The sequence below is a fragment of the Xyrauchen texanus genome, chromosome 21 (assembly GCF_025860055.1).
Source record: "Xyrauchen texanus isolate HMW12.3.18 chromosome 21, RBS_HiC_50CHRs, whole genome shotgun sequence".
Lineage (NCBI taxonomy): Eukaryota > Metazoa > Chordata > Actinopteri > Cypriniformes > Catostomidae > Xyrauchen > Xyrauchen texanus.
In genome coordinates, this window is record NC_068296.1 from 26,946,956 (window position 1) to 26,958,419 (window position 11,464).

The window sequence follows — 11,464 nt, forward strand, 5'->3', positions numbered from 1 at the left end:
GTTCCATCAAATAAAAGCTCAATTTAAATGAAAAAAATAAAAGTGTGACAGAAATATTTCACTATTGGAGAGTTATATAAAATGTATTGTTTTACTTATATTACTACTACTAATAATAATTAGAATAATAAATTAATGGTAATTGTATTATATATAAGCCATATCTCACATCTGTGATGCTATGTTATGCAGCAATTTATTTGACAAAAATATAACTCAAATGCTTTATTTTGGGTTTTGCTGTGAGGTTCTGTATAAAATCACTTAATTTGATTAAAAAAATAAAACAATATTATGTCCAATATACATTTTAATATTTTCATTTGTTTAAAGTTTATTCATTAATTTATTTAAACACCATTTTGATGATAAAATTGAAATTATTTGTTAATATGGAGTTCAGGTATAGGTGAGTATCAGAAAGAAAGTATCGGTACTCGTAATCATTCTCAGAAAATGGTATCAGGACATCCCTAATAGTAATAATACAGGAAAACGAAAACTATATTGATAAAAAAATCCTAATTTTGTGGTTATTATGGTTTTACTACAAATACCATGGTATTTAAACCACAGTAACCACAATATTAACCGTGGTAAATCTATAGTAAAAACACGATTACTATACGGATACAGTATACCACCAAAAAAAAAACATGGTAACTCAACTTACTTTTCATAGTTAATACATTTAGACAATAGTAAAACCAGAATTTCCGTCAAACGCTATAGTTAAATATAGATATAGATATAGTATAAAAATCATAGGTTAATGTTATTTGCATGGTAAAACCATAATTACCACAAAATTATGATTTTTACCACCATTATTTTAGTTTTACTGTATTATCACTATGGTTTCACTACGAATATCATTGTTAAAATATGCTTACTGTAGTAAAAAACACTGTAAATGTATTGTGAGGGTATGCAAACTATTGTGAGGAAACGAAAAATGTATTGTGAGGGAATGCAAACTTTTACGAGAGAATGTGAGGGTGTGTAAACGATGAGCAAATGTACATTTTTGGGTGAACTATACACACTTACGAAAATCTAGATTTCAAGGCAAATTTGCCACAAATTCGCCACTGATCATTTTCACATGTAAATGAGCTTTGCAGCAAACTTGCAGCAAATTGACCATTGTTGCCAAAGGTTTGCCAGAGGTTCACCACTACCAGCGAAGAGCTGCAAACTTCTGGCAAACATTTGCAGTGAATCAAATGCTCATTTGCATGAGTGGTAAATTTGCTGCAAATCTGTGGAAAGTTTGCAGCTAGTTTAGATTTTTGGTAAGGGTTACACACAATACACGTTCATAGTGGTCTTATGAACAATTCATTTACAAAATTTGTTTTTCTTAGTAATCGCTTTATTTAAAATGCAATAACTTGCCCCACATCTGAAATTACTTTCTGTTTCACCTGAGGTTAGGGGTTAGTCATTGACGTGTTTTCCATTTAATATCCTGTTTCACTCAGAAATATATCACATTAGGGATTTAAAATAAGTTTGAACTCTATTCCATGTTAACTTTTAAAGTTTTGATTGCCACATTGGGAAACATGGAATGTTAGAAATAATGCTCTTTATCTCTATCAGTGTATTCAGTTGTTCATTCAAAACAAATAATGATCTAATTTTTTTATTATTATTATTCATGCATGAAATGGTTAAGTGTGCGATCCATATTATTTTGTGATTACTCTGTTATTTGGTAATGGGTATTCATTGAAGCCTTTGTCTTGTGGTTCTTCCATTTTTGATTGGGCCAACCTGTCATTCCGTTTCCACAGTTTGGTTCATCCTTTGCTACCTTTCGCCCTGCTCACTGTTTTAATGACTCCATCAGGCCTCACTCTTACATACTTCCTGCGTCCCCTTCTTATAACCAATCCTCAGGATCAAACTCCCCATCACCCATATCAAAGGTTCCTTACTGGAAGGTGTGTTTTTCATTTTGACCATTTGGTCACCCTTTGTTTGCTTTATTATTCTCTGTTATGCCTTGCAAAACATTATTAATTTTAGCTTTTTTGTTTGTTTGTCATCCCATTTCATTTCCGTATCATCCGCTTTCCATAATGAACTAACATCAGGCTCAGGTTTGCTTGTTATTTTTACTAATTGGATAATTTAAAATTCCACAAACGCTCCAAATAAATCATATCTAAAATAAACAAAACTGCTGATCCATACGCAGGTTCTGTCCTGTTCTGGTTATATTTCCATTATTCTGAAGACAATTTCCTTTTTGCAGCAGGACTGGTCAAAGGCAGGTCACTATGAGCACACAGTTGCTGCCCAGCAACACAGCACTGAGGCTGTAGAGCCCTCTGGTGGTATGGGAGGGAATGGAATGATTCACCCCGAGGATCCTTACAGGGTCAGAGTGAGTTCTAAAGACATCACTGCCAAGGTACTTAGAAAATTACTCATTGCTATTAAACTGTTGACCTTTAGACACTAACCTAACTTAACTAGTTTATTTATATTTACCTTTGTTCAGTATTGAAATCAGCTAAATTTGCAAAAACAACAAAATTCAATACATCACAGAAACCCAAATGTGTATGTATAAGTTTAAGGCATAAAAACATGAAAGATGTCTTAGAATGTATCACTGGCCCTATTGGGCAAGTAAAAGTTCCGCCAACTGGCCCGAAACTCCCTCACACTGGCCCCATCTAGGGTCATCCTTATTTTTGAGACTTAAAATGGTCCTTTATTCCTTTGTCCTTTTTTATTCATTAACTATAGTATATTAATTTATTATTAAATATCAATAAACCATTGGCCTGCTTCTGTCTTTCTGTCTGTATCTCTCAGCATGGTAAGCCGATGTCATCTGCTGCTAGTGAGCTGGCCATGGTTCTGACTCGTGGGCTGAGTGTAGAACAGCAGCAGAAGAGCAGCTGTGACTCTCTGCAGTACTCCAGTGGATACAGTACACAAAACACTACTCCATCCTGTTCAGAGGACACTATCCCCTCACAGGGTAAACTATAAGGACAAACATAAACACACACACACAGCCTAACTACTGATGCCCATAAAGGTACAGAAATCGTATATATGTGTCCAGCTCGTTTAGAGAAATAAATATATATTTACAAACTTAATGACTGACAAATAAACACGTATGCTCAGTTTCCAAACATAGTGAGCTGCCTTGCTGTCTGCTCCATTTAGCATCCTAACTGATATAGAACCTCATAAGTGACTGATTTGGAATGCTCTATATAGGCAATAACTCCTTGCGTCATACATATAGCACAGGCATGTCATTAATGTAAGTTTTGATTTACAATTTATTTCAATAGAGTCTAGCATTAGCATGTTGCTAAGCTAAATAGGTGATACTTTTATACATAGCACACACAATTTGTATGTGTGAATAATATTCAAATAGTGTGTAAAATAGTATATTGTTTATTAGAATTAAATATTTTCATCAATATTTCTTGGTACCGAACGAATTATAGGTATATGTATAATCAATTTGCCTGCATCCAAATTTGCTTACTGTTAGTGTATGTATTGCATTTGATAAAGAACGTCATTTTTGGCCAGAAAAAAGTATGTTCTGTAGGTCCGCGAAAATAATTTTCGCTTCTTTTGTTAAACAAGCACAACTTAACCACTAGGAACAAATTTCTTACAGTTGGAAAGAACCTCACGGTATCTTTTATTTATTTATTCAGCTATTTAAATCTGACATCTCCTCCGCTCCTGTGGCATTATTGGATAGTACAGTGTTCAGTGGATGTGCACTTCAAAATCTAACCAGATGTAGTTGGTCATTTTGGTATTTCTTGCCTACTGTTTTTACAGAGCATTCAGAAATTTAATGTATTGAGTGTATTCAGACCTCTTCATTTTTTCACATTTTGTTATGTTGCAGCCTTATGCTAAAATTATTTAAATTATTTTTTCACATCAATCTACACTCTATACCTGCAACAAAGCACAATTCAGATTTTTGTTAACTGAAATATTACAATGACATAAGTATTCAGACCCTTAACTTAAAGTGTTATTGGGTATGATGCAACAAGCTTTGCACACCTGGATTTGGGGATTTTCTGCCATTCTTCTCTACAGATCCTCTCAAGATCTGTCAAGTTGGATGTGAACCGTCAGTGGACAGCCATTTTCAGATCTCTCCAGAGATGTTCAAATGGGTTCAAGTCTGGACATTCACAGAGTTGTCCCGAAGCCACTCTTGCGTGGTCTTGGCTTGATCTATTGGAAGTCTGAGGTCCTGAGCGCTCTGGAGCAGGTTTTCATCAAGGATATCTCTGTATTTTGCTGCATTCAGTTTTCCTTAAACCTTGACTAGTGCGCCAGTTCCTGCCACTGAAAAACACCCCCACAGCATGATGCTACCACCATGCTTCAACGTTGGGATGACTCAGTTTGGCTGGGCATCGAGCTCTGGGAAGAGTCCTGGTTGTTCCAAACTTCTTCCATTTAAGATTTATGGAAGCCACTGTGCTCTTGGGAAGCTTCAATGCAGCTGAATTTTTTGTAGCCTTCCCCAGATCAGTACCTCAACACGATCCTGTCTCATAGCTCAGCAGGCAGTTTCTTTGACCTCATGGCTTATTTTTTGCTCTGATATGTATTTTCGGCTGTGAGACCTTATATTAACAGGTGTGTCCCTTTCCAAATCATGTCCAATCAATTGAATTTGCCATAGGTGGACTCCAATCAAAGTGTAGACACATCTCAAAGATGATCCAGAGAAATGGGATGCACCTGAGCTACATTGCAAGTGTTAAAGCAAAGATTCAGAATACTTATGTCAACTTAATATTTCAGTTTTGTATTTTTTTATAAATTTGCAAGATTGTCAAAAATCTGGTTTTGGCATTGCCATTATTGAGTATGAAGTATAGATTTATATATATATAGATAAATGTGAAAACATTTATTTAAAGCATTTTAGCATAAGACTGCAACATAACAAAATGTAAAAAAAAAAAAAAAAGGGTCTGAATACTTCTGAATGCACTGTAAATAGTGAGGATATACTACTCCATTGACTTTAGCAAAGTATGCATATTCGGACGTAGGGGTTTCTCTCACTTAGTCCGACATCTTGAATGGAGGTATTTAGTTAAACCATACTTACTACAAAATTAACTATAGTTACTATAATATTACTATAGTAAAACCATGGTTCATTTTCTTAAGTGTATCATTTATTAACAACAATTACAGAACAAAATCAGTGTTCTAACAACCTTTAATTTAAATAAACTTGTAACAAATGTCACATGAACCTATTGTAACAAATGTCACCTTTAAATTTGTCTTTATTTAGTTTGAATTAACTCCAGAAGCAGTTTCTCTGATTTTCTATTACCTCAGCCAAGCAATTCTCCCTCTTGTTTGAACAAGTGCTGTGACTGATTAACGCAATCACTTTCTGTGTCGCTGCTCGCGTCTTTCAGCATTTATACACGTTAAGATGAGTGTAAGAATAAGCAGTTCCCATCCTGAGCAAGTATTTGTTAATATAATCCTCTTTTTTTCACTTTGAAGTTTATGATTAATATCCATGTTTATTGTAATCATATAATAATATCACTAGTTTAAAAAAAAAAACACTTTACAATCAATGGAAGTGGTGCGTAGTTCTAGCGGGAAGACCAGCAGGTGAACATCATCACACCATTAGCTGGGTAACTCCTAGCCAATCACACATAAGCCAATGCTTTATAAGTCCGCTCACAATCTATCACATTGCTGTTTCGGTGTGCAACACTGCAACCTCCACCTCCCCACCACCACCAGTTGAGCCCTGTCTCGCAGGGGGGTAGGCTCCTCGCCCCTGCCTCCTATCTCCGGCAGGACATGACGGTTCCGGGTACAACTACCTCGGACGGGGCCTATGCCAAAGAGAGAGACATTACCTCCCGTTTTACATCAATCAAGTAAATGGCATCTCAAACTTCACTCAAGCCTGCGTGTCTTCCCGATATAAATATTTTTATGTGAGGATTGATATTCTCGATACAACATCAATATCAAAAGTATTGGTATTTTAGGATCAATCTGCCCATCCCTATTTTTTCAGTGAGCTCGTTGCAGTGCATTATGAGATTGCCCCCTCCTTAAGGAATACATCCAATACAACCTTAGAAGTTGCCCAGAAGAAAGCCTTAAAATGCTATCTGCATTAGTAGCTCACCAGGCTTTAGAACAGACACAATTTCATCAATTTAATCGTCTATATTCAAAGGACACCTTTTCTGTCACAGACAAAAAGTATCCTTGTTAGAAGTCAGTGTTTATAAGGCCCAGGTTGACTTGCAATGACATTCTCTCTTCCCCCTCTCTCTTTGAAGGATCTGAATATGATTGTTACTCTATGAATGGGGATCCTGATAACGACTCTCAGACAGACTTTGACAAGTCCTGCACCGTCCCTCGCCATAGCAACTTGGCTCAGAACTACAGACGTATGATCCAATCCAAGAGACCTGCCAGCACTGCTGGGCTGCATGGAGGATTGGGTGCCCAGGGTGCCCCCACAACCAATGGAAAAGGAGGAAGTGGTGTCATATCTTCAGGAACAGCCACCATTCGCAGAACCCCTTCTTCTAAAACAAATGTGAGACGCACCCCCTCCATTGGTGGTCCAATTCCAATTCGACCACCAATCGTCCCTGTAAAGACCCCCACTGTCCCGGACTCACCAAGATTTCCCAGCCCTCCCCCGGAGCACAATGGAAGTGAAGAAAGCCTGTACAATGACGACTCGATGGACATTCTAGTGTACAAGGCCTCTCCCAAGCGAATGAGTCTGTCTAACCCAGCTCGGGGTGGTGGAGGTGGACAAGAGAGGAGCGTGTATGGTCAGCGACCTGGATCTATGGGCTTCAGCTCTGAAGAAGACCAGATACTCGCTGCCAACCGCCACAGTCTGGTGGAGAAGATTGGAGAGCTGGTTGCTAATGCTCATGCTCTTGGTGAAGGCCAGTTCCCGTTCCCCACGGACCTCCAGCCCATCCAGGACAACCAGCAGGATCAAGGGCATGACCAGGATGGAGGAGACATGCTGAAGACCATCCGTAGGGGGGTGCGTCTCAGGAAAGCGGTCTGCAATGACAGATCAGCCCCCAGGATCATGCGACAGTTCAATACTGCTCATACTACCAGGTTTATTCCTACAGACTCTGGAAATAAAGAGTAATGCTATATAAAGTCAAAATATGACAACATGGTGATTGTTTTTTTGTTGTTTGTTTTTTATTCAGTGTTAAAATCTGGCATCTAACCCCTGAAATGCCAGTATCAATGTTACATGTTATGTGTATATGGACACCCATCTGGACTATTATTGTTGCAGGTATATTCAACAGAATTGGAGTGATATCTTGATGACGGGCATATTATGACCTGAAGGATGAGAATGTAATGTTTTAAAGTGTATTAACATGCTAGTGACGCCAGTTGTTCCTTTTTGGAGTCGCAATTTGTAATGACTGTGTTCTTCTTCATGTTACTTCTGTGTAACTGCTATGTTAAGAGGTTCTTGAGAAATGTATCTTCCTGCGTGTGACTGTTGTACAGAGCCAAAGTCTTGTCCTCAACTGAATAGCTGTTGGGAAAAGCACAAAACGGCATATACCGCAGCCAAGACTCAGATGGACCACACAATCAAATCATCGCACATGCTGTAAACTGCCAAATAAAGCACATCAGTTGTACTAGACCAGAGTATAGTTTTTTTATTATTTTTATTTATTTATTTTTTTTTTAATTATTTTTATTATTTTGCTGTCAAAATGTGTACTTCAGTTTGTTTAGAAAACAAAATACACTTCATAAAATGTGCTTTCAACAGCTATTCCCATGGGATACATTTAGGAATTGTCCAGCAGAGGCCGTTAGTTGCTTAATATACTGTATGTAATGGTAATGGTACAGCAATGAACACTTTATTTTCACTATTAGGGTCTCAGGAACTTGTCAGGAACTTGTCCTAGTCATATATTCACCCCAAAATCAAAAGAAGAAAATATATTATATTTTACTTAAAAAAAGCCTAAAGAATTATTGTTTTACAGTAATCAGATTTTTATGAGAATCACTATGAAACTTACAAACTATTGTAATATTGCACTAATCACTATTGATAATTTGCAAAAGTGAAACATCCCAAAACTGTTAATTACAGTTTATTATTATGCTTAATTGTCGTGAAAATAATTTTACAAATAATCATAATGGTACTAAAAAAAGTTTTTTTTTACATTTTCATGCAAAATTTTATTTATTCATAATATATTATTATATAATATATAATTTATTATTGTTATCTGTTACTATAGTTAAGAAGGCCTACATTTATAGTAGCAAAGTTTATTTCCAAGCTGCTTCACTAAATATCTACAAATAATGTACATTTACATATGGTATCTTGGTAATATGTTGGTGGTGTAACCTTATGTATTAGTAATGTTTAATGAGTTTCTTTACTTGAATAAAACCAGTTAATTTCGATTTTACCACATGAAGCGCAGTTAGGAATAGTTCATCTACAAATGAAAATTCTCTCATCATTTACACATCCTCTTGCCATCCCAGATGTGTGTGAATTTCTTTCTTCTGCAGCACACAAACAAAGATTTCTAGAAGAATATCTCAGCTCTGTAGGTCCTTTCAATGCAAGTGAATGGTGACCAGAATTTTGAAGCTAAAAAAGCACATAAAGGCAGCATATAAGTAATCCCTACACTCCACTGGTTAAATCCATGTCTTCTAAATAAATTTTATAGGTTTGGTTGAGAAACAGATCAATATTACATTCCTTTTTTATTATAAATTCCCACCTTTGACCAGCCTGATATGCAAGAAGAATGCAAATCACCAAAAAACAAAAGGAGAATGTAGATGTGAAAGTGAAAGTAAAGATTTATATAAAAAAAAGGACTGAAATATTGATCTGTTTCTCACCCACACTTATCAGATCACTTCTGAAGACATGGAGTAAACCACTGGACTACTTTTATGTTGCCTTTATGTGATTTTTGAGCTTGAAAGATCTGGTCACCATTCACTTGCATTGTATTGAACTACAGAGCTGAGATGTTCTTTGAAAAATCACATTTTGTGCTTACAGAAGAAAAAAAAAACATCCGGGATGACATGAGGGTGAGTAAATGTTGAGAGAACTTAAAATTTTTGGGTGAACTATCCCTTTAAGGTCACATTTTTCCCCCAATGTGACCCAAGGCATAATTATTATGGACAAAGAGTAGTGAGGTGCGTTCTTAATTGCTCTTAAAGGTCCTGGTAGCTCTTTTAATCTACTAATCTACTTTTCTTGATCAAAACTATCTTGGGGGCCCAGGATCACACGCATCTGGGCTATATGTGACCCACCGGGGCGATTAAATCTAATTGATGGGAGAAAGAGACGGAGAAGGGCAGGAGGCGTTTGATGTGGCAGCTGGAGATCATAAGAATGAGGAGCAAAAAACACGCGCAGCAAAGTGGCACGCGTGTCATTCTCCCCGACAGACGCGCTCGTCTGCGTATCTACGCTCCTCTGCTGCAAATGCAAGACATGACGACTTTATACTGATGGAGTCACGTCGCAAACAAGACAGCGCAGCATAAATAAACAAATCTTGCGCAATGCGATCTGATCTCTTTGTTTAGAGTAGCTAGGCACAGAGCACATTTAACACTGGACTTATGATTGCTATTAGATTATTAGTGTTTAAAATCAGTTATACGGTAAAACATCATAGTGTCAGTGGGAATTAACATCTTTGATTATCATTAGGGCTTAGAGCGGACATGATCTTTTGTTGTTATTTTATATAAAGTGGCAATATACATAATTGCAAGATAAATAGCAGGCCTATACATTAGCCTATTTGTTGCACAGTAATGTGCACCAGTGGACATTGAAGACAATGTTTATGTGCATCTGTTACTCTCTGGATATCTATATCTTTTAAACTTTGAATATTATGGTTTTTGAGCAGATCTTTTGTTGTCATGGTAACACAAGTACAATAAGGTTGTATTTGTTAGTAGGCTAGTAAACTGTATATATCTATGATTATTATTAGAGTTTAAAACAAATATGACCTTTGGCAGTCATTTTAGCTGCACTGGGCATATATAGCCAGTTTTGCAGTTGGATCTTTGATATTTTTTATTTATTTTGTATTTTTTTGTCAGTATTGTGGTCTTACAGGCCATTATGTTCGACTTTCTTCTCCACTGCATTTGGAGATATTTTTGGAGACACAAGGCTATTTAAAAATAAGAGCTCTTCTGATGAGAAATAATTATTTTGTTCTTTTAATAACAGAGTCATTGACATAAGCTTGCTGACGGATGCTGATGCTTTCAATACCTCAGAGACCAATGATGAATTACTGCAGACACACAGTGCTGAGCATGCAAATATGTCCAGCTACACTCTGATATTGCAGCAGGGGAGGACAATGTGCTTACATCTAAAAACATTTTTTTAAAAAGAAGATGAAGAAAAAAGAAACCGTGTTTGACTTTCTCACTCTGCATTAATTTCTCTCCTGATGATTAATAATTGGCCTGATTAATGTTTAATCTACTGAATATGCTTCATATATATTTTATTTAGGCTAATACATATATGAAGGCAATATCACTTGAGCAAGAGTGCTATATGGCCCTACATCAGCACTGCTGTGATTCGTCACAGCAATGCTGATGTAGGGCCATATACCACGATTGCGAGTGTGATATTGCTTATATACAACAGTTCAATGAACAAGTAAATTGTAAAAAATTTGGAAAAACCAAGTACAGTCATAAAAACGCATTTGTGCATGGAAATACTTTATTACGTGACGGATCAGGATCTGCCACTAATGGATCAAAACAAATGATACGTCTAAGCCTTCGATAGTAATTCGAAAATGTCACTTGAGAAATAGTATCATGGCTTGTGCTGTTTCTAACAAGTTATTGGATAAACAAGGATGTGTGACCTTGATGTGTATTGATGTTTGTGTGTGTTTGAGAGAGAGAGAGAGAGAGAGAGAGAGAGAGAGATGGAGCATGTGAGATCACCTGTTGCCACACCCAAGCAGAGATGCTATCTCAGTGGAAAAGTAGCATCCAAGCGGGGGTATTTCTCCCTATTTTGCAGTAGCCTTGCAATAGTCGATCACTATAGAAACCGCAATGTCCTCCGTCATTTTAAACAGCACCCATTGTGTAATTAAACAGTCTGTTGTGTCTCTCAGCTGTGATGAGCCGCAATGCTGAAGTTGTTCATTTAATGCCGTTTAAAGCTATTTTCTAGTGTTAGTAGTAGAAATACAAGTGATCACGAAGAGCTGTTTTATGTAAACGGCTGACAAGGATTCGGTTCACCTCACCTAACTGGCTCATATTACACATAAAAATTATCTTTTGCCACCACTTGCTGGCTAACATACTG

General features: G+C 36.7%; 1 protein-coding gene across 4 annotated transcripts in view; it reads left to right on the forward strand.

Moving 5' to 3' along the window:
* The window catches only part of LOC127661430 (protein MTSS 2-like), a 51,267-nt gene extending 43,523 nt beyond the window's left edge, over positions 1 to 7,744 (forward strand). Inside the window, exons 12-15 of one of the 4 annotated variants that reach the window (XM_052152140.1) lie at positions 1,800 to 1,949; positions 2,264 to 2,422; positions 2,833 to 3,001; positions 6,360 to 7,743. In XM_052152140.1, the coding sequence (XP_052008100.1) occupies positions 1,800 to 1,949; positions 2,264 to 2,422; positions 2,833 to 3,001; positions 6,360 to 7,207 (1,326 nt within the window). In that variant the 3' untranslated portion in view covers positions 7,208 to 7,743. Of the gene's footprint in view, positions 1 to 1,799; positions 1,950 to 2,263; positions 2,423 to 2,832; positions 3,002 to 6,359 lie in introns of all 4 variants that reach the window. The other 3 variants (XM_052152137.1, XM_052152138.1, XM_052152139.1) reach the window with 3 other exon arrangements.
* The last annotated feature ends 3,720 nt before the right edge of the window (positions 7,745 to 11,464 follow it).